This window comes from Hypomesus nipponensis, chromosome 23 (assembly GCF_054491055.1).
Source record: "Hypomesus nipponensis isolate SF chromosome 23, ASM5449105v1, whole genome shotgun sequence".
Lineage (NCBI taxonomy): Eukaryota > Metazoa > Chordata > Actinopteri > Osmeriformes > Osmeridae > Hypomesus > Hypomesus nipponensis.
In genome coordinates this window covers 7,380,564-7,403,141 of record NC_140383.1, presented here as the reverse complement: position 1 = coordinate 7,403,141, position 22,578 = coordinate 7,380,564, and the positions used below count along the sequence as shown (strand labels likewise).

The 22,578-nt window shown below is 44.6% G+C and overlaps 1 protein-coding gene across 1 annotated transcript; it reads right to left on the bottom strand.

Moving 5' to 3' along the window:
* Positions 1-1,545: 1,545 nt before the first annotated feature.
* Positions 1,546-22,568, bottom strand: ramp1 (receptor activity modifying protein 1). The gene is made up of 3 exons (XM_084689104.1): positions 21,973-22,568; positions 10,701-10,836; positions 1,546-3,324 (listed from the first exon to the last, which is right to left on the bottom strand). Exons 1-3 carry the CDS (start codon positions 22,034-22,036, stop codon positions 3,069-3,071), a joined length of 456 nt encoding a protein of 151 aa, XP_084545230.1. The 5' UTR covers positions 22,037-22,568; the 3' UTR covers positions 1,546-3,068.
* Between the last annotated feature and the right edge of the window lie 10 nt (positions 22,569-22,578).

The following is a 22,578-nucleotide window of genomic DNA, read 5'->3' as shown; positions in this document are numbered from 1 at the left end:
TGGGGTCAGGAGAAGTAGACCTACCATAGTTACCATGGGTCCAGGTCATTGTGTGATAAGGTGCAGCTTGGGATATCTTACGTCTAGATCCTTGAGTGAGAAAATGGATGAATGACGCTCGAGCCTTCAAGGGACCCTTACCCTTGGGGCACACAGAAGTGGATTAAAGGTCTTTAATGACATCAGCAGATGTCTTTCATGGCATGTACTTCACTTTATTTACAGTATGCAGTCTTTGTGGTGGAGTCTAATCCCTCATCCATTCCCATGTGACCTTGTTGTATTTACATCATGTACAACATGTCCCAAAGGGTCCCACCACTCTGTCACTCATTCTGAGAGGGGTGGCACAGAGAAAAGACTGCATTTCTTGAAGGCGTGTTCTACTTAATCCACCCAGATTTGTGTCGTGTGTGTGCGTGTGTGAGTGTGTTTGTCATGTTTGCCAAATGTGGTAGTTCCAGCTCAACCCCACAGTAAAACACTTTCATTAAGACAATCTCACGGTCTGAGGCTGTTGGTCCCATGGTGATCTCTCAGGGGGACTGCCTGCTCCAAGCACAGTCTCTCTGTAATCACACTCTGGCAGAGAGCAAGGAAGAGAGAGAGAGAGAGAGAAGCAGATGGCAAAAATACTGTCCAGAGCTTGAGATGCCAAGAGATGGTGGGAGAAGAAAAAGAGAGACAGGGTAGAAGAAAAGAGGCAGTGTCAGAGGAAGAGAGAGAGAAAGATAGGAACTGATAAATAGTAGATTGGGAGAGACAATGAAGAGAGAGGAGCAGAAACTGAATAGATGATGGAAAGAGAGAGAGAGAGACGAACTGATAAATAGTAGATTGGGAGAGACAATGAAGAGAGAGGAGCAGAAACTGAATAGATGAAGGAAAGAGAGAGAGAGAGAGACAAAGTGAGAAAGTGAGAAAGAAAGAGAGAACTGTGATAGTCAGGTTGGGAAAGGATAAACAAAGAGAATCATTGCAGAGGATCCCGAAAACACGGCAGGAAAATAGTCTTGAGACCCATACCTCCATGAGCCTCTTTCAGGCCCCCTCAACCTAGTTGAGCCTCTTCCAGACCCTCTCTGTCCCCCCTCAACCCCCTCCAGTCCCCCCTTCCCTAATCTCAGCCATCATGCTGTTTTACTTACACAGAAACATGTAACAGAAAAGCTGTCCAACATCCCCAGTCTCGAAAGCCTCTTCCTCCTCAGCATTGTTTGGGATTTAATGGGATGTAAACAGTCATGGATTTTTTTTTACCATGGATTTGATAGCTTAAAACCCCATATTAAAAACAGCATCATTATGAATTGTCTATATTATGTTATGATCTGTTATTGTGTTAGGTACAGTAACTACTACAGTGATGCTCATTTAAATGTATTTCCCAACACTTGGCACTTGCAGTGCCCACTTTCTACCTGAGGAAGAAGTAATGCGTTATTTATAAAATCTGATGTCATGTCACACTTTTCCGACTGTCCCACGCTTGATTGCACAACTCCTTAAGCAAAGGAGACAGTTTATATATAAAACATTGTGCTGTCCAAACGCAGCTTTGATGGGTTTCTATTTGAGACTCATTTTACAACATCCTGTCCATCCTGACTGAGTCCACAGTACTTTCACCTGCTCTTTCCTCATGGTGAGTCTTCATTTACCCAAGCATGACTAAGATCTTTCCTCCAGTCCACAGTGTGCTTTACTCTAATGAGGAGGTACATTTAGCATAAGGATGTGTGGCAGCCAGGTGTTCCAGAGCTTTAGCTTTAGTCTGGCGACATACACTCACAGTGTGTTGAAAATAACTGTTTCCCCTGGCACTGACCATGCAAGAGGAGAGTAAAGGTGTGTTTCCAGCTCTTTCTAGTGAGGGCATATTGACAAAGCAGAGCACAGACAGGCCACCAGACAGGGACGCAGAAAGACAAAACCAGACCAGGTGTGTCCAAATAAAGTAATTCAAGGGGCACCTGAAAGCTGTATTGTCTGATTCCTTGGCGATATTAAGGGTGGGTAGAACATTTGACTACTGATCAAGAAGTCCCATGATCAAATCCCAATCTGTCTTTGCTATAAAGCATCTGCCAAATACAAGCTTCTGACCTGGCCTTCAGTTCTGTGGGTACAAACACATAAATCCTCATTTATTGGGGAGTCTACCTGGGAAAATGTAATTGGTCTTTCTTTAAAGATCCCATCCAGAGGACATTAGCTTCAGATTAAAACATATTTACCTTGTCAGACAAGTTCCAACCTTTTGGTGACTTTTAAAACACATTGTAGAAGGTAATATAATTTATTGTTTTTTGATCCATGTTGTACTTTTCACAGTTAATAGAAATGTCAAAGTCTCTCAATTTCATTATTTGCAAAGTACTTCAGATTCAAACAGTTGAGCAAGGCAATTTCCATTTTTCCCACCATTTCCATTGATGACCAAACAGGGCTTTTATTTTCAGGCAATTCTTTGAACTCTGCCAGTTTTTGGCACAAAGGGAAAAATGCCAAAATGTTGTAGTAGAGTAAGAGAGCAGGACTGAGCTGAGATCAAAAGCATGATGGGGGGCAGACCTTTATCTCTGTTCCTAGCAATGCCTGTTAAAGGAGCCGCGCCAACAGTGCACACAGGGAATGTGAAATCCCCGAAAGGATCGCATCTGTCGATTCTTTTACATAAGCAACTCCTTGACACATTTGCTTCCATACTTCCAACAAAATGACCTTTAAAACCATAGGTCTCATTAAGAGGTAATGGCTGAGTGCAGAGTGTACTCAGCACTGTGCTCCAGTCTCCTGTAGTCATCACTGAGTTCTTCTCATCAGATCATTATTTCCCCCTCCTGTCTTTGTGTTTGGTCCACCAGTGCTGGAGTATACCCCAACTCCTGGCTCCTGTCTCCTGGCTGTAGTGTTTGTGTATTTGTACCTGTCAGAGGTCCTCCTAGGTGCCATCTAGGGTCAGTTTAGTGTCCTCCTCACCCTGTGGGGCAGGGTTGGAATAAATGTGAGCTAAACTGATCCTAGAGCAGTGTCTGCAGGTCCCTAGCGCCTGTCTCTGGCCCCAGCTAGACAATGCCCTCGCTGCGCTTGCTCCTCCACACCACTAGGGCAGTCATGAGCAGCGTGACCAGGATGGGCACGACGATGAAGGGCCCCAGGATGCGGTTGGGTGGGTCGCGGAGCTGTCGACCAGACAGAGAGCAGTCATAGAAGTAGTGCTTGTGGATGCGAATGAAGAACTCATCCACCAAGCGGTTTGGCCAGAAGCAGTCCATTTTCAGGGCCACTAGGTAGGTGCAGTTAGTCAGTTCTCCGTATGACCTGTGGAGGCAGGAGACAGAGATAAAGAGGTGAATTGAACCAGTGTACAAGGTGGTTGTCCATTAGGACATGGCTGAGGGTTCATGAGTGTCCACTCAAGGACTAATGTTTTCAATCACAATGCATGTATGTTCTTCTTTTTTACTCTCTGGACTGTAAATATTTCCATTTACAAATGATCAATATTCAGAACGTCATTATGTATGAAGTGGCCAAAATGTTTACAAACAAATACATTTCACTTAACAGGCGGGAAACCACAACCAAGATTCTAATCATTTTTATGTAGCTTATGTAAAGTACAATCTAAAGTGCAATCATCTTGTTGTATCTCCAGTACAGAGGAAATGGTTAAGCCTTAGACTGCTTTTCACTGTGGTGAATACAACTCGTTTGTTTTGCCTTTCAATGCCCCTCTGGTAAACAGGGGCATGTCATGATTGAGGGTAATGACCCCCTGGTAATGGCCGTGGACAGTGACAGAGAAAGACCGAGAGTCCACTCCACACACCACCCCTCACCTTTCCACCCACACACACCTCTTGTGACAGGTGTGTGATCGAGAACGCAGGTTCATGCTCTCCACATAGTGCTATTTCTACCCACATCCTCCCGTGTGGGATGTTTGGCAGAGACTTGACCATAGTTAACATATACTACAGAGAGTAAGAGAAAGAGAGAGAGAGAGAGAGAGAGAGGGGGAGAGGGACAGGGGGAGGAAGAGGGAGAGGGAGAGGAAAAGGGAGAGGGCGAGGGAGAGGGGCAGCAGGTTGGGATAGCAGTATATCTAGCAGAAGAAGAGGACTGATCTAGCAGTGTAAATATAGATCCCCCAGCGGAACAGAAATATGAACAAGGTTTATTCTTTCAGCTGACAGGCTTTTGGTCCAGGCATGATTTATGTTGTTGAAACACATTACTCTAAATAGATGATGGAAAGAGAGAGAGGGGAAGTGAGAAAGAAAGAAAGAAAATGGTGATGGTCAGGTTGGAAAAGGTTGAACAAAGAGAATCAGTTCACAGTGGGACGGGGGAACAGAGTGTTTTCACAGTGAATTTAAACAGAACATTTCAACATCAATATGGTTTATGGAGGAAATATGAGTTGTCCCTGAACATCTTCTTTGTCCTGTTTGCCTATCATGATGCTAGGGTATGTGTGTGTCAGGCCCACTACTGCTAACCACAAAAACAACTGCTGCTACTGCTACTGCTACTGCTACTGCTACTGCTACTGCTACTGCTACTACTACTATTACTTTTACTATTACTAACGCATTCTGTCCATTAATGTTCTGAAAGCACTATGGAAGGGGGTAGTAGGTTCTATCTGACATCAACCACAGCCACAGTGATGGTTTCACAGTAATGAGTGTATGAACCAAGGCCTGTGACCTCTCCAGAGGTTCAGATAGCAGAGCTCCACAGCTTCCCGCTGCTCCTGTGAATGGACAGCAAAGGACAGCACTTGCAAGGCCACCCTGTGCCAGTCATATAATAGGCTGTGTTCTTGTGACGTTCACACGTGCTCGACAAGGTGTCAATATGTCACAAGCTAGACAATATGACCTCTGTGTGAGAGCGCTACGTCAACATTCTCACATTGTCATTCCCTTGCACCTGCTCTCCCTCCTTTGGAACAAGGACAGTTAGGGTCAAAGGTCACACCGATGCACCATTACCGTAAACTAAGTCATTTTCTTTATCAAAGAGAGGCTTTTGGCTGAGAATATATTTGGTCTGGCGTGACATGCAACACTACTGACTGATATGACCGCGTCAGAAATATTCAGGCATCAAGCCATGACTTTCATGAGATGTGATGGGAGAGATCACCTTTGAGATGTTCTCAGTAAATTGTGTCTAGGAGAGACAGGAATGGTTGGAGTGGCACATCTGACTGTCTGTAGTTTTGGAACGAAATTGCAAAAATAGATTTGTTTGAAATCGGCAGAGATCAGTTATTTCCTATGAGCCTCTCTCAGTCTCCTCGCATGACACGGATGATCCAGATTGAAGTTAGTTTGAAAAGCCCCATTCAAAAGCCTTTGTCTGATAACAGGAGTGAGCCACTGATATTGCCTTGCCTGGCTACCTCTTCATTTACACACCACAGCGAGGGACATTCTAAGTTTGCTTGGGGATAATCTGCCTCATTGACTGAAAACACATATGAATAAATAAAACCTCACTGTGGGACAAGAACCAGCAGACTGAGAAATTAATTCCAGACTTGTCCTTCCGTTTCTGCACCTCTACTGAAGAGTTTCTCAGCTTCTCTCATTCATTTTTTGTTCTTTCTCTGCATGACTGCAAGAGGAAATATATTTACTATCACTCCATGACACACACACACACATACATTTACACACACCAACAAACACTCACACTTTACCCTAAGTAAAAATGGATATTAATATTTGTTTGTGAATGACCTAGACATTGCGCTACCATGCATGTCATCCAATAAGTAAGGCGGATAGACTTGGCTCTGTGTGATTGGCTGTATTCTTTCAGTAGAGTGATATTCTCCAGGAAGGATTGGCTAACCTAACAAAGAAAGCATGGACCAGCTAAGTTTCTTTATCAAAGGGTGCTTGTTGGTAACTTTAAAGAGCAAATCAAATGCCAAAAGCTGTTAACAATTTTTCTGTTTCTAATATGCTGGCTGGATGCTCCCCACCAGTTGGTTACTATGCAACATAGCACCTCCCCAAACACAAAGACACACAACCCTCCCTAGTCAGTGCTGCAGTTGCTGTGTGACAACATCAGCTGCTAGTGTCTGTTTAGTGAACAGATGCAACACTATACGCAGCAGTGGAGCAGTTGGTATTCCTTTCAGCCTGAGATGTGGTGAGGAATGAGAGGTGGGGTTTTCAATCGTGTGCTGTGGTTCCAAGAGTTTTGGAATAGTCCTTGAAAGCATTTTTACTTCAGAAGAGCCCAGATTTAGCTTTTGGAAGTCTGAACCCTCTATGAATAACTGTGCCCAGAGAGGAAGGACAGTCTGTGGGCAAGGTCTTCACATTAGCTTCCATAGATCTTCAAGGCCAGTGACTACATCTTAGCTCAGCATTGTCTCAGCCCTGAACACAACCAGCTTTTCAATCAGCTGTTTGTTAAAATGTTGTGTGTGTTGCTGTCCTATGAAAAGAAGTATCTGGCTTTGTGAAGTAGTTGGTGTCTAAACTGTGTGACGAGTGAAAAGGTGTCTTCTGTTCTGAACCGTCTCGCCCATTAGAGTACTTTGTCAAAAGTGAAATGCCTTTCTACCATTTCCCTGTATAGAGTTTCATGTCACAACTCTTGAGTGGAGACACAGGGAATTCTGAACGACTCACAAAGACGTCCATGTGTGTATGTGTGTGTATGTGTGTGTTTGTCTGTCACATTTGTACTCCATATTGGTGGATTGCTGCTGCTTCACAGTGGAATATTCAGCTCCTTGTTCTAAACTATGTTCTGCCCTGCAGCGGAGTTCCCCAGATGTTCTGCCTACTCGGCAGTTCTTAAACTGCACTCCCCTACTGAAGCTCATCTGCATATTCTTAGCTGTCCTGACACACACACACAGAGATAGAAAGAGAGAGAGAGAGAGAGAGAGAGAGAGAGAGAGAGAGAGAGAGAAAGAGAGAGATAAAGATGGGTTAGGGAAGTAACGCAGTAGAGATTTAGATTATTTACTGTAAATTATGTATTTAAGGATTTAATTAAGGATTTAATTAAAAGAACAGGCTCTCTAGCCAGCCTCCAAAGTCTTACAGCAGTAGAATCTGTACCTACTCTACAGGGAGGACATGATACACATACACACACACCCACACACACGTCTGCCAGGGGTGAGGGCTGGGTGACAGAGGTTCAGCCTATCATGATTGACAGTTAGTCCCTGTAGTGTACAACGCTTACCTTCTCAAATTAAAATAGGCTGTAGAGATGGAGTGACAGTGCACACATTAACTGTCCCAGTGATTGGACTTGTTCACAGACTAACTGCTCCTTTGAGTGACAGATGGTCTGCAAAAATAATCATGAAGCTCAAATTCAAGTTGCTCTTTATCTTCTCTCATAGAAATCTAGCTGGCAGCCAAGATACACAGATGAGACAGAATCAACATTAGATAGGAAATGAAATAGGACCACAAGGGTATTTCTCAAATTATAAAAACAGCTTTTGACATTTATGGGTTTTAATGGTACGTGGACTCCCACATTCAACCATTGCCATGGGCCATAGAAGGGAACATTTTTCAACCACAAGGTCAAATTAAAAAAGGGAAAGGATCTGACATTAAAACAGAGAAATCCCATTTCAAGAATCATATTGAAATGTCACTGACTTGTACAGAACTGGGTCTGACTTTCCTCATAGCTTTCCTATCTAATGATTAGCGTCAGGGTCAATGAATGCCCTGCTCTCTAGCCATCTACATTTAGCTTCAAACCATCCTCTTTTAGTCATGCCGGTGCAGTGTACAAAATGCATCTAAAATTGTTTTTTCATTTATTTCTCATCTCTGTTCGTCTGTCCGTCACCGCTGTTTTGTTTCCAGTCAGGCACAGTTTGTCTGCCTCTTTTGTACTTTGCTGCAGAAATGTGTTAAAATTCTCGTTATCTCTTCTGTTCACTTGGCTACTCTACAGCCAAGCGCTTCCTCGCTCACTGTTTCATTTGAGGGAGATCAGAGAAACCATGCAAAAACACACAAACATACACATGCACACATACACACGCCTAGCAGCCAAGCAGATATTTCTAGGAACTCAAAGGAAGTGGGTTTTAAAGGGATAACCAATAGAGGAGGATGTGAGGGAGGCCACACACCCCTCTGATATCCTTGGTAAATTGCATTTGTCACCCAGAAGGAAAACTGGCAAGAACACTAGGTCTGAGGTGAACATCTCAGATATTGATTCAGTTTTCAGCGGTACAAAGGCTCAGATTAGGGGACAGAATCCCAAACCTGGCAACCTTGAAATTACAGTGATCTGCAAAGGAAATCAGGCAAATGTAGAACTGCAAAACTGTGCCAGATGATACGCATCTGTCGCTAAGAAACCAGTCATTATAGACAAGTTCCAAATAAAATATACAAATAAATAAAACAAACATTCTGAAAAAATCTGAGCTAGCTGGTTGTAGTATTGTGTAGTGTTGTTGAGTAGTGTGTGTGTGTGTGTGTGTGTGTGTGTGTGTGTGTGTGTGTGTGTGTGTGTGTGTGTGTGTGTGTGTGTGTCTGTGTGTGTGTGTAAGCTTGGCAGTCTGCTCCCCTGCGGGTGTATTATTGAGTATCTGACGATTTCCTTGAGCCTATGACCTCAGACAGAGAGGCTGAGACACTGGGGGGGCCTTGCATACTTTAATGAGAGCTGTCACTGTTTAGAGACAGGGTGACAGGGGGGGACAGAGGAACAGTAGTGAAGGCAAGTGACCTCACCTGAAAGGGCCACACAGACCTGCCATTCACACATACAGTAGCATCCCCCCACAGCATTTATTTAACTATTATAGCTCCATCCAGTATCTCTCCTAGTCCTATGATTCATCTGCAGGGTGTCTTTAATGGGAATTCAATTTTTAGTGAAACGATTGTCTCAGCACTCTCACTCAACACTAACCCAACACAACAACTGTGTTCCAAGGTCATCCAAAGTCTTTCAGAGTGCATATTACTCATGCTGGGGGTGGAAACTGTGAGTCACTGGAAGTCCTGGAGGCAGTCAGGTCAGCCGGCCCGGCAGGGCCTGTGTCTAACGCGCAGAGCAGCACCCATGCAGGAGGCTTGACCCTGCTGGACAAGCAGAAGCACTGCATAGAGCTGTGTTTGATTTGTTAACAGTCAGTCTTCCTTTGAACCAGTTGCATAAACACATGGGTGGGAGGTAGCTGGTGTTGCAAAGTTTCTGAGAGTTTGTTAGTGTTAGTCATCACCTCAGAATACCCCTCAGGGTTTGCAAGGTGGGGTGGGGGGGCTTGTAGAAGGAAAGTCAGGAAGACTGGCTGCCTGGCCGGACTCTCCATAGTAATGGAGATAGCTGTTAATGATACAGGCGTGGGACCATAGCAGATGTGCCAATGTTTAAACATTGGCCTTTTTGTTTACACTTGCTGTCACCAAAAAAAGAAATATCTCGGTATAGCTATAAATCGATACATACACAAACACTGCGGGAGCAGTAGGTGTGTCTTCCTGAAGAGAGGTGGGCGGTCTGGTCTGGTCTGGAGACAGAGGGTCAGTGGTGGTGTGGATCGGTTAGGGTGGATTTGAGTGGTGTCAGGAAACTCTTGTGCACGATACAATGACAAAGGAGAAGTTAGTGTGTGCGGGTCCTGCTCCGACAGATAGGCTCTGACACATATGTCTGGCTGCCACGGCCGCGATGTGGGCCCTAATAGAGACGAGCCTTCCTCACCCTGGAGTACCAGGGGCTCTGTTTCATCAAGCCTGGAGTGCAGCTCTCATTCAGCACTCTCTATTCTCTCTACTCTGGTCTGACGTGGTCTCCTGTTGGGAGGAACATATCGAGCTGTGAAATATTACGAGTAACTCCCCCAGATGTTCCTGCTTGTGGTAGTCAATCGTCAATGAACACACACACACACACACAAACAAACACACCCCCCAAAAACCTGCACACACATACACACACTATCTAATCTCATCAAAACATATGGGAATTCATTAAGTCACCCAGTGCTTCCCCAGAAATAGCTCATATTTTCGGGAGAACAACAATCTCAGGTGATGCCCCCTTATCCCCCCTCATCCCCCCTCATCTCCCCTCATCCCCCCTCATCCCCCCTCATCCCCCCTCATCTCCCCTCATCCCCTCTCATCTCCCCTCATCCCCCCTCATCCCCCCTCATCCCCTCTCATCTCCCCTCATCTCCCCCCAGTCTCCTCTCCCTCTTCAGTATGCAGCACAAGTTATTGCACTGCTCCTAAGTGTTCATCTTCACAGAAACTTTCCATCTGGACAGAAACGCCCCACTACTGGGACCTTGCCATTTAGAAGTGTGTTATGAATGTCAGAGTTGAAACTGGAGATGGCTTGGTTGAGAAAACGCAGAATGGTTCTCGTAGGGGTATACTGCTGGAGTCATACAGTTTGAGCAAGCTAACATGTGGTGAGGGAAAGAGATTCAGATGGAACTGGAGTTCCTTGCAATTGAATACATTAGAACTGGCTTTATGTAATCTACCGTATATAGTTCTTGGTGTATGCTTTTCCCTTGTTGCCTTTACTCGGATCCTGCCTCTGACTGGCTCACTGAGACCCTGGCTAACATGTCAATTCTGACTCTACTGCTGCACATATAGTGTTGTTTTTTTAATGCGTTGTTGTGTTGGTGTTGTGTTTTCTCTACTCACTCAATGGTGTCCTCCCAGCTGCACCAATGGTGCTGGTCCAGAGCCTCCATGTCCAGTTGGAACTTGGCCAGGCAGAACTCCTCGATGGCGTACTCATAGGTGCTGTCACAGGCCAGCACTGGAACACAGTGGCACACTGGGGGGGGGGGGGGGGGAGGAAAGAGGGTTAGAAATGACAAGAAACACCCACTTTTATTTCAATCATTTTGATTAAAAAAAGATAATGTAACTACAGCATTGTACAGTCATGTACTGTAGTTATAAGAATGGTCTGTAAAGATCATTTGATGACTTGGTTATTGAGAGGTTGGAGACAGACCTATACTGTATATTCACAATTTCACATCCAAGCATCTACACTGTGTGTTGGTACTGGTTCTCTGGGTAGCCAGGCTGGAAGAGACTCCCTGAAACTGCTCAAAAGGCACAGAATTTACTCTGACCACTCAAAAAGCAGTAGCGCCCTGGAGGCAAAGAAGAAAGGACTCAGGTTGGAGTAGTACAGACTAACACAGGGTCACGTCAGGCTCCTAACCCATGGAAGGACCTTTTCTCAGAAACAAATACAATTGGGGAAGTCATTTTTGACAGCTTGAAAGTCTATTCCAACTGATAAAATAGTTATAATGTTAACCTACTTCAGAGCAACCTTATATTTCATTTCATATCCGTTTCAATTTCGTCTCAGCTTCTGAGGAAAGCCACAGTCAGACTTGTACTGTATCTCAAGGGATTGAATGTAAAAAAATAACCAAATACCACTTTTGATAAATTTGAGATAGAAAATCCACATTAGACTGCCTGCTCATTAGACTTTAGCTTAGGGCTGGTACACATTGTGGGTAAACACGTATTGCTGAATGTGTTTATAAAAGGCTGTGTAAGAGACTCTCCATGGAGCAACTTGGTCTGTGTTCAAACTTCAAAAGTTCATCTGACAAGAACCAATCTTCCTTAGACAGTCACCCAATTGAAAAGAGACATCATTAAGTTGTGTTGCACGCTTGTGACTGCAGTGGGAACGTCTCTCTTGCTGACTCAGTTCCGAGGTGCCTTTTAACAATACACACTCTGCCCCGCTGCCATCGCTAATAGGAGAGTGCACTTACAGGAGCTGGAGATGAGGAACACGAGCATAGCACACAGTGTCAGACCGGCATGGGAGGAACAATGAGGGTTCCTTTAATTAATTCTGACAGAATGGGTTTAATGCGCACCACATGTAAAAAAAAAAAAAAAAACTATAGCTGTTTCTGACGACTGTCAACGGCGTGCTGCAGAACACCTCCTTTCTTATTGTTTTTCTCATCTCTCCCCCTTTGCCTCCCGCTCTCTGTGTCAGTCCTCCTACTGCACTTCTCATCATCTTATCTCAGGCACATAGTGGTAGACTCTCACATCTAGTGGACATCATCCCTGTATCCCTGAATGTCTTCTGAAGAGAGTTTTGGAGGTGGAGGGATGAGGGAAGGGATGTTGAAAAGCATTTATGAGGCAAAGTTATGCAAGCGATATGTTTACAAGCCCAAACATTCCACATAAATCTCTGCAGAGCTGGTGAGACCAGATCAAGAGATTCGTTACGCAATGCCCAGATTATTAAATCACGGAAGGCAATGTGGCTCGTACTGAAAATCTTAGAAGTATTGGGCATCAGATCAACACAAGCAGTCAGTGTACTGCAGCTTCCTTCTAACATACCAGCTCCCTAATTTGTAGTTGAACAGTAAAACTGTCTTACTTTACTTTGTTGTATTCCAGTGGTGAGTTCGAGTTGATAGTTAACAGTGGAATGTTCTGTGTATCAGAATGCAGCATGAGGCCACTCCTTGAAACTACAAAGGTATTGAAGGCCCAGGGGTGATGAGTCTGTCTCCCCCAAGCTGATCGCACAGCACGCTGCCTGGCTGGATACATATCCACTGCATAAGGAGACAGTGGAGCCTGTGAGTCTGCATACGGCTACAAATATCTCCCACCTCCAACCTCCTAACTTCCTGTGACCCAGGCCTTTAGATATCTTAAAAGGCTCCTGCATATTCAAAAGCTGGATGCACGCACCGCTCTCCAGAGTAGAGGGTGACCCCTGCTATTGATCGGCTTTCTACTACGTAGGCCCAGGCTACTGGATCCTCATCTGTTTGAGCAACTTGCCAGAGGTTTGAAAACAAGTTTGGTTGTGAATGCTACTCCTGTCTGCATGGAGAACCCTGAAAAGCAATATACAAAACTAGGATTTTTTTTTCTGATAAGATGTTCTTCACTGAGGAAAATTGAGGATGAAGGTAACAGGGCAGGATTGCCGCTAACACACACACACGTTGGAATAGTAAACCGTAAAACCAAGGGAGAGGAAAAGAGATGAATATTGGAACATTGAACAATTTGATACAAACATCACATGATGAAATGTTGATATGCTTTACATTGTTCAGTGTCAAGTCCTCTATGAATGCTGCACAGGGCTTCTTCTGGTAGATAGGGGGAACAAGGGGAAGTGGAAAAAGGAAAGAAAGATGAGTGTATTAGCTGCCTAATGAACAGTCCTTCACATCATCATCCTCCCACACTGTGACAGGAGCTGTCACTCCTCTTACTGTTAGTCTCTTTCTTCTTCTTCTTCTTCTTCTCTCTCTCTCTCTCTCTCTCTCTCTCTCTCTCTCTCTCTCTCTCTCTCTCTCTCTCTCTCTCTCTCTCTCTCTCTCTCTCTCTCTCTCTCTCTCTCTCTCTCTCTCTCTCTCTCTCTCTCCTCTCTCTTCGTCCTAATGGTGACGACTCCACCTGTCCCCCTGAGTATAATTGCCATGGTTACTGAAGTTAAATATGGGGATCAGACACTGTGCCATTCCACACAACTGTGTCCACTGTGACTGTGTTATAAATAGGGTCTGGGGAATGTAGTATAATAGGTAGCCTACAATTCATCACCAAATGTGGATCATCCCATGAAAAACTATGCTCAGAACTGTGGCTGGTCCATAGTGTATAAACCATTACAATACTGCCGAAGGTGAACACACAATATTGCATTGTCTCTCCCTCCCTCTCTCTTTTTTCTCACTCTATGTCCTGAGCATGACTGGGGGGTTAATGAATAATGGAGAGGAATTTAATGTTCCTAAGTCTTTGACTGCGCTTCAGATGAGAAAATTCTGCCTGCAGGGAGTTTTCTCAGACAGATTGTGCACTTATGTTAGAAAGAAAAACAGAGGCATAAAGAGAGAGAGACAGAAGAGAGAGAATGAGAGTAAATAAGACAGGCATGTTCAGTCTATGTTGTCTTCTATACTTCCTCCACATTCCACCAGGGAGGGCACAGGGAGAGGAGAGCAGACAGCTGGCCAGCCAGTAAAGAGGGATGAATGAGAGTTGATGAAGTTCACCACACACACACACACACACACACACACACACACACACACACACAGAGTGCAGGCACTGAAGTAGATTTGACAGCAGACAAAAGCGATACAAAGCGTGGGCTTGGCATCTTGTAGAACTTCATGAGAGCAGTAATACTAATATCACTCATGGAAATCATTTTTTGATATGATGAATTATATTGCACATTTTAGGGTTCTAAGTACAGTAGAACACATGATTTACAACTGCAGAATGAAAACAGTTCAACGAGCTGGGAATGCTGGGTAGTCTATTGTTACCTGGGGTACCTTTCCTTAGTTTGACCCTCTTCCCTTCCTTCCCTTCCGTCCCTCTTCGTCCCTCTATCACCATTAGCTGCCATGTAAGCAGCCCGCAAACAGCCTCCACCTCCCGCTGCAGCAGCCTGCAATCAGCCCGAACCTCTCTTTGCAGCAGCCTGCAAACTGCCAGGACCTGCAGGGAAATCCAGTGCTAACCGAGCATGTCTTCTCAGAACCCTCCTCAAAGACCACAGCCACAGCCATTAGGAAAGCAGGGAGACAGAACCTCCGACTTGGCTTCAAACCAACATCTGACACTCCTAAAATCCTTCAAATCATCGGCCTACTTTCGCGCTCGAGACAGACTTTTCTGTGTGGGACAAGACGACATGCCTTTCTACTTTTCAGGCTGTGTCTGCCTGAATGTGCCTTGAGCCTTTAGCTGGACCGGGCTCTCCAGGGAGAGCAGTGCACTTTATACTACTGCTGTTGCATGGGACACAGATAACAGATGCTTGCCAGTCGGATGGGGAAGACAACCACAGAGGGTGCGGTGAAGTAAAAGTTTGGAGCACAGCTTGAGGACATGGGCTGCTGAAGGATGCTGTCTGGAGACCTGCTGTCAGAGCCCAGCAGAGCTGTTCCACAGCAGCTCTGTGGTGCGTACCCAGATGAAGAGGAGCCTTGCTTCTTTTACACACACGTCACACAGTGCATCGGATGAAGGCTCCTCTGGAGGAAGAGTTTGCGGAAAAAGGCATCATTAGTGTCACTGTTTTCACCAGGTGATGCATTCTGTCAACTGTAATAAGTGCACACACAAAGGTCAGTGTGCTGAACAGTCCACTCTGTTTCCTGTCCCCAGTGTAAGCTGACTCGGGGGCAGGAAACATTAGGCAGTAAAGTTGTAATCGGGAGGACATTTTCTATGGTGGCACAACTGAAGCAATTGCACAACGCACCACACTCATTATCTTTGTACCATAACAATAATCACAGACATTAATTGCTTTTTGTTCTGTCTTCTCAAAATGCATGCTGTGTTTTCTCCAATTACGTTCAGTGACAGGTTGACATAATGTTCGGAGGGAACAGGTGCCAGGCATTCAAATTATTCTCTGTTTAATCAAGATTGTACCAAAGGGGTTTTTGTCATTTTGACAAGCGCTGTCGCTCAGAGAAAAGTAACAACCAAATAACAGTTTGAATCAATATGGCGCTGAACATCCATGGTTGCACCTTTCAGCAAATAAACCCTGTCAGATATAGTCACCACCCTGCCTCTCTTGCTGCGGCTGAGCACACAAAATCTCACTCACACACACACACACTCACACACACTCACACTCTCACACACACACACACACATACACACAATAGGATCAACTGAGGTGCATTGCTGCTGAGATGCAGAACTTGATCATGAGGAATCGGAATTGATTTACAAAGTCACAATGGGAAATTACAATCTAACCAAAAGATAAGGCACATCAAATCAAATGGAATATAAATCTTAGTCTGCTTTAATTGCTGTCCCAAATTATCTGCCATTATAAAAAGAGGTCATAAAATGTGCACAATGACAGAGTTAATGACACCATAAATCCCTCTCATCCCTCCTCTCTCTCTGCACGCATGCTTGCACACACACACACACACACACACACACACACACACACACACACACACACACACACACACACCACACACACGCGCACAACACACACACACACACACACACACTTTCTCTCTGTAACCTCTCTCCCAATCGTTCCGTCTGACACACACTTTCTCTCCATATCGGTCCCTTTCTCTCACACACACAAATTGGCAATCCCACATATCGTGATCACTGACATATATTCTTTGAGCTCAGTGTTGCACAGGTGATTGATGAGCCAGAGCAATTACAGACACCATCACCATTAGCCTGCCTATTTTATTACCCCCACTTAACCCAGCTCTGCTCTCCAGGGTCAGACCTGGGATAAACAACTCAGGCTAACATGTGGTCCACTCTACAACAGCTCGACACTGATTTCAAAGACGGAATTGTGGAGACAACACCTACGGTTCAGGTTACGGCCACGTTGCTGACTTGATCATGAAGGGAACCAGACACCAGATACTGGGAATGTACAGTACTTCTCTCATGACCTCTCTAGTTCAGACAGTCCTTATAAAGAGAGCAGGTTTGAGGTACACAAGTGTAGGAAGACCCCAGAGACCTCTGTGAAGAGAATAATTCCTAATTAGGAAGCAACACCAGTCAGACTTTTCTGATTATTCCAACATGGGGGAATGAGCCTCACTCATTTACAAAACTAAAAAATATGCATGACAGGAACTCATTTACATCCGGGAGACATTCGTTTGTCGAGAGACAAAGGGCAGAGACAGAATGTGTGAGTACATCTGAGAGAAAAAGGTAGAGGAGGAGGGTGGAGGGGGAAAAGAGAAAATTGCCTGACGGCGGAAGAATACAATTACACAACATGTCAGAGCAGTTTTGTTGAGTGGGCTGTGATGTCATACTGTAGGCAGAGTAAGGCCTGCCTCCGGCTGGGGCTCCTTGCTGAGGAGACCAATGAGCTGTCGACGTGAACCTCCACACACTCTCAACCACCCAGACCTGCAAGCTCTGGGACCCTGAGCAACCCCTCCTGTGCGTACAGGCATCAAACTGACAGAAGAGGTTATGGTTGCTTGTTGCTAGTTCCGTGTGTGATCAGGGAAATGCCTCTAGAGCACACATCGCAGACGGAGATCACATCACAAGACCACAACCAATAATCATGCTATGCTTCAGATTGTGGCCAAAAAAAACCTTCTGGGATTGGATGATCTGGGGAAAGAGCCATTGTGCAATTGATCTTTGCCAACGGGCTCTCAAACACACACACACACCTGCGCACACATACACAGTGCCAAACGCAAACTGACAGCCGACAATAAATTGTGCTCATGTTTCCCCCACTAAAACCAAATGGGGAATAAATCAGCTTCTTTTTTCGGTGTCAAAGTGTCTGGTTCTATACTGGAGGCCAGTTGTTGGACTCAAACTCCTGGCTGTGAAGACACTTGTAAAACCTAGACACCCTTTAACAGCCAGGGGAGACTAATGGATGCATGAGTAGTTTGGACTCATGGAGCTAAATAATCGATACGTTTGTACCGGTGGATCCCAGTCATACAGTCAGACCGTGGCTTCGGTTTAGTGGGCAAATGTGGTATTGTTGCACACAGAAGACGGAAGGGTGAACCATGTTGGTCACGCAAGGCAGCTAGCCTGCATGTCAGTGCAATGAGCATATCTGAGATGTTATGGCCCCCTCTCCCTGGCAACCTCTCCAGACAGAAAGCATCCCCTGGCAACCATCCCAGCAGTGCTGCGCACAGGGGACAATGCAATCCAACACACAGCTGAGTACTCTGAGATCATCAACAGCTTGTGGAACCTATCCATTGATCTGCTCTGCCAGAAAGGTGGATGTTAGGAGAGAGAGAGAGAGAGAGAGAGAGAGAGAGAGAGAGAGAGAGAGAGAGAGAGAGAGAGAGAGAGAGAGAGAGAGAGAGAGAGAGAGAGAGAGAGACAGAATCTGTCCTTGTTTTCATGCACTGTAGTGCCAGAGTTTACTGGATTGGGACCATTTCTGCATAATTAATAATTAGCTAATGCAGGAATCTACCGCTGCCTCCTGACACCAAGCAGAGGTCATTCATCACATATTCAGTTGCACCTGTTTATTCCCTATGTTTAAAGCTACCACACCTCACCCCAAAAGGTGAGAACCCAAAAATGATAATTATTCTATGTTTTGACAGTAGGATACAAAGACATGTAAAATCTATATCTGAACCATAACTGCCTGCCTTTGTTATCAGAATGCAGCATTGGATACAAATGTGCAGAACACACATAAAGACTCCCATGTTCCCTCTGTAGGTTTAATTAACCACAACAAAACAATAATTAGATGTTTTGACAAATTGTTACAAAATATGTGTGTGCTATTGGAATTTGATTAAAGGGCTTGACAGTTGCAATTAGAGATGCCCTTGGAATACATAATCACAGTCATCATCACAACAGACATTTCAACTGAAAGCTGAGTGCAAACTGAAACAAATACAATTTTCACTGAGAAATGAACAGGTCAACCACTCCGATTCATATTCAGAGATAACTGCGGCCATGTTTAAGCGTTAGCCTGGTGTCGATAAGGAGAGGGGTCAGAGTTGACTCTCCCACAAAGACGACAAGAAGCAAGGAGGTCGAACCAAACACTCCAGCCTCTGATGCAAGCAAGCCCAGGAACACACAACCTCAAGTGGATTGATTAATGGAAAAAACCCAGACGTTCACTCATAACAAACTGTGTTGACCCTGTTGATTGAGTGTGTTCATCCAGTGAGCAGGTATAGACATTTTAAAAATGTGGTCATGACCTTGTAGGATTGACAAGAGATTTTAAATAGCACAAAGGCACAAGGAAGTAACACTGGTGTGATGGCAGGTTTCTAAAACACATTCATGGCAACAATGGCACAAAAAACAGCCTTGAAGATGTACTCTGATGTGTGTGCACCATGTGTGTAAGTGCGTGTGTGTGTGTTTGCGTGTGTATGTGTGTGCACAAGCACATTGACGCAATACTTTGTGTCTAATCACACATTCGTGAGCTGAGGGCTGATTATTAAGCAACATGCAGCTCGTTTGAATCAGAGAAGGAGCATGCTGTCAGAGATGCGGCTAAGTGCTCACAGTGCTGTGAACACTGCCTGTGGAGTAGCCTGTGTGCAGCCAGCCCACTGGCTTTACAAACACTCATCATTACTGGCTCGGATATGTGGCTTCTCACGGATGAACAACTGGCTGCTGAGTGCAACTGTCAAGATTTAGAGCTCACTCTCGACCAGTTAGAGCCAGCGGTGGATTGGAGGGTGTGGAGGGATGGGGTCTATGCACAAGAGTTGGTGGGAAAGACATCTCTCTCTGTGTCGTTTTTTTTCCGCGATTTTACCCACTAATGACAAGCCAGTAAATATACTCTCAGAAGTGGCGGTGGCGACAAGCTATTGTTATGTAACATTGAATGTAGTTTATAAGAGAGGCTTAACCAGCAGATGAGCTGTACACTCAACTCAGCTCACTGACTAAAATACTGCCTGTTTTAGGAGTTTGTGGACGCCTGAATGTAATTGGTTTTAAAAGCAAAAAATACCGCAACGCTCTATCTGTCAATAAAACCCTGCCTGACCATGCAATATCAATTTTGAATAGAGTAAATCAGAAGAGAAAGGGGGTGGTCAATACAGGTTTCAAGACGTAATACATGTACATATGTTTAATATGCGCAATATAAGTAGGTTAACAAGGGTTAATGATGTTATGGTGAATGTGTGGTGAGAATAACGCATACTGTCCAGGGCAGTGAGTTGTCCAGGCCATATTGCACTTTGTACAATGTCTATAGTATATGCTTGTACTTCAATGCATGTTTTGCATTTAAAACAGTGTGATCTGTCCCCCCCAAAACATATTGGCAATCACAACAAACAGCATGTGGTTGATTGATTGAACTGTATTCTCTCATCAGCCTTGCAGGTTTTACCTGGTTAATTTACTAATCTAAAAAGAAGAGAATGCCATGTAGAACATCCAAGCACAACAATATAAAAGAGTGCAAGAACTCTGTTCCCCCCACACCCCTTACTCCCGATTAATTCAATCAAGCCGATGAGGAAGTGGGTGGGCCTGTCTCACAAGTCAAACGGGAGGAGGAGACAAAGCCAACCTGACAACTGTAAAACTCATAAACAAGCCACAACATCAATCTGCAAGGTCCCTGACACGCCTCCTCCATTTCCCATTCTCCTGCCTGGGATAGGAATTCTGTTTGCCAACCTGGGAGATTTACTCAACAGTCACTTCTGACTTCCCTCCTGCCCCTGTTCTCGGGCGCTGCGTGCGTGTGCTTACATGCATGTGTGTGTTTGTGTTTAAATTGCCAGAGCAACCAAAAGGCAATCGCAGGATTGAAGACAAACAACTAAATCTCTACTGTTAGAATTGTAGCATGTTTCGAATGTAAACCTGTCCCATCAGTTGAGGTGCAGTCTTCATGTGTGAGGGTCATATATCTGTAAGGGATTGTGGGGGATGGCTAGACAAAACCAGCTGTGAGTGGGGGGAGCAGGACACTTGACATATCTTCCTCTGTTGGCATCATTGCCATGGGGGTCACCACATTCTTCCATACCAGCTGGGGTCCCTTACTGGCCGTTGAGACATGCGCATACACACGTCTGCATGAATGCAAGCATGCGTACACACAAACCTGTGATATTGTTTGAACTTTTATTGGATTATTGCCACTGAATGTGACTTGACACATTTTAAAGAACGTAAGGGTAGCACAAGAGTATATGATTTAGGTCTGGAACTCATAACCTTGTGACTGCCTCTCCTCTTTTTCCTCCTCCTCCTCTGGTCAATGCCTCTCTCATGTCAGCAAATTGAATGGTGGATCAAGTCACTCGAAGGGAAGAATATAATGAAACAGAGCTCGCACCAGACGCGGGTCATATTTGCAAAAGAAAGGAGAAATTGCAGCTATTTTACAGACAACATCCCTCTCCACTTGAAACAAGTAAAATGGGTTTGTGTATTGAATCATATTTATCATCATAGTGATACATACAATGTTGTAATCTCAGAGCAGAACCACTATTATGAGCTGTCATAGTAATCACAGATGAGTGCTTTGATTCTGGTTGTTTGCGTGTAGAAAGCATTGTGGAGGTTTTATTTGTCTGGTGTGCGTCAGAGTGCTCACACGGTTATTCCCACTCAGAATGCCCCCTCAGTTCAACCATTATTCAGGAGCAGGAGTCCTCTGGTGTATCTAAATTTTTAATTCCACACTGCCGCATGCACCGCTGGATCGGTTGAAGTTCTACCAGGGAAGGAAAAAAAAAAGTGAAAAACTCAACTAAAAAGTCTACGATTAACTTTTCTGTTTTAGTGTGATTCTCAAAATGTTTCATTGGAATTTGTGAGGCAAAATCACGTTAATTCCTAGCACTTAAAAGGTTCTCTGGATTTATTGATCGACGAAATGGAAAACAACACCCGAGATGTCGTTGGCACAGTATAGACTGTAGACAACAATTACAAGGGAGGTAACCTACAGTATTATGTTGAACTTGATAGTCCTTGACAGAAACAACGTAGAGACTCACTGGAATCCTCAGCAGAGGCGCACGCACAGCTCAGCAAGCATGTGAAGAGAAGTGTGAAATGAACTGCCTATAGCAGAAGGAAGGCGCCATGCATAATTAATTAGCATTATATAGGCTACTAGACAATTGACCCGTGTGCAAAACTACATAATTAGTCATGTACGTTTGATTATATCTATCAATGCAATTATCAATCCACAATTGTTCATTTTAGCAACACACATATTCATTTTTATTATTCTAATGAATAACTAATGGAGAATAGTTTCGTAAAGTTTCTAAACAGTGCAGATTGAAGCTATAGTTAGCCTATAACACGGGTAACGGGCAACAGAGCCAGTGCGAAGCGTTGCGCTGGTTCTCCTGTCTCCAACAAAACTTACCAACCACGATCCAAAAAAGCATCTGTGTTGACACCACTCGTGCGTTCTTCAATGCCATTTTCATGGAATTCAGGCTTAATGACAGGGAAGTTTGACAAACGTTCAAACGTATGAATTCGCAACTGTCTCCTTTTCTAAAGAAAAGTGAGAGTATCCGAGAAGTGTAGCTAAATTGTCAAATCCATGTTGCTAGTGTCCAACTTCGTAAACGAAGCTAAGATGTAGTCTCCGGCAATATCAATTCCAGCTCTGAGCTCTCCGCCACCTCTGTGAAAAAGATCCGTCGCTTTTGAAGTAATGGTCCTATATATTGCGGCTTGTAAAGTTTCTTCTGAATATCAGCAGCGGAATCAATTCCAGTAAAAAAAGGCTTTCCACAACCTTTACCCCCAGACCCTGTTGGCAACTCCAACCATGCGCAAGGAGACGCGCCGAGTGAGCTAGTGCTTACGGGCTGCTGAGGTGGTCTCGAGCTGGCGTTCTGCTGACAGGACAAGTGTGAGCAAGCCTTCGCTAGGCAGACTGAAATGTAGGCTACAGGAAAAGTAGAGGGCGGCAGTAGCCTCATGAGAGAGGAGGGACAGAGTGCATGATGCGTGTCTAAAA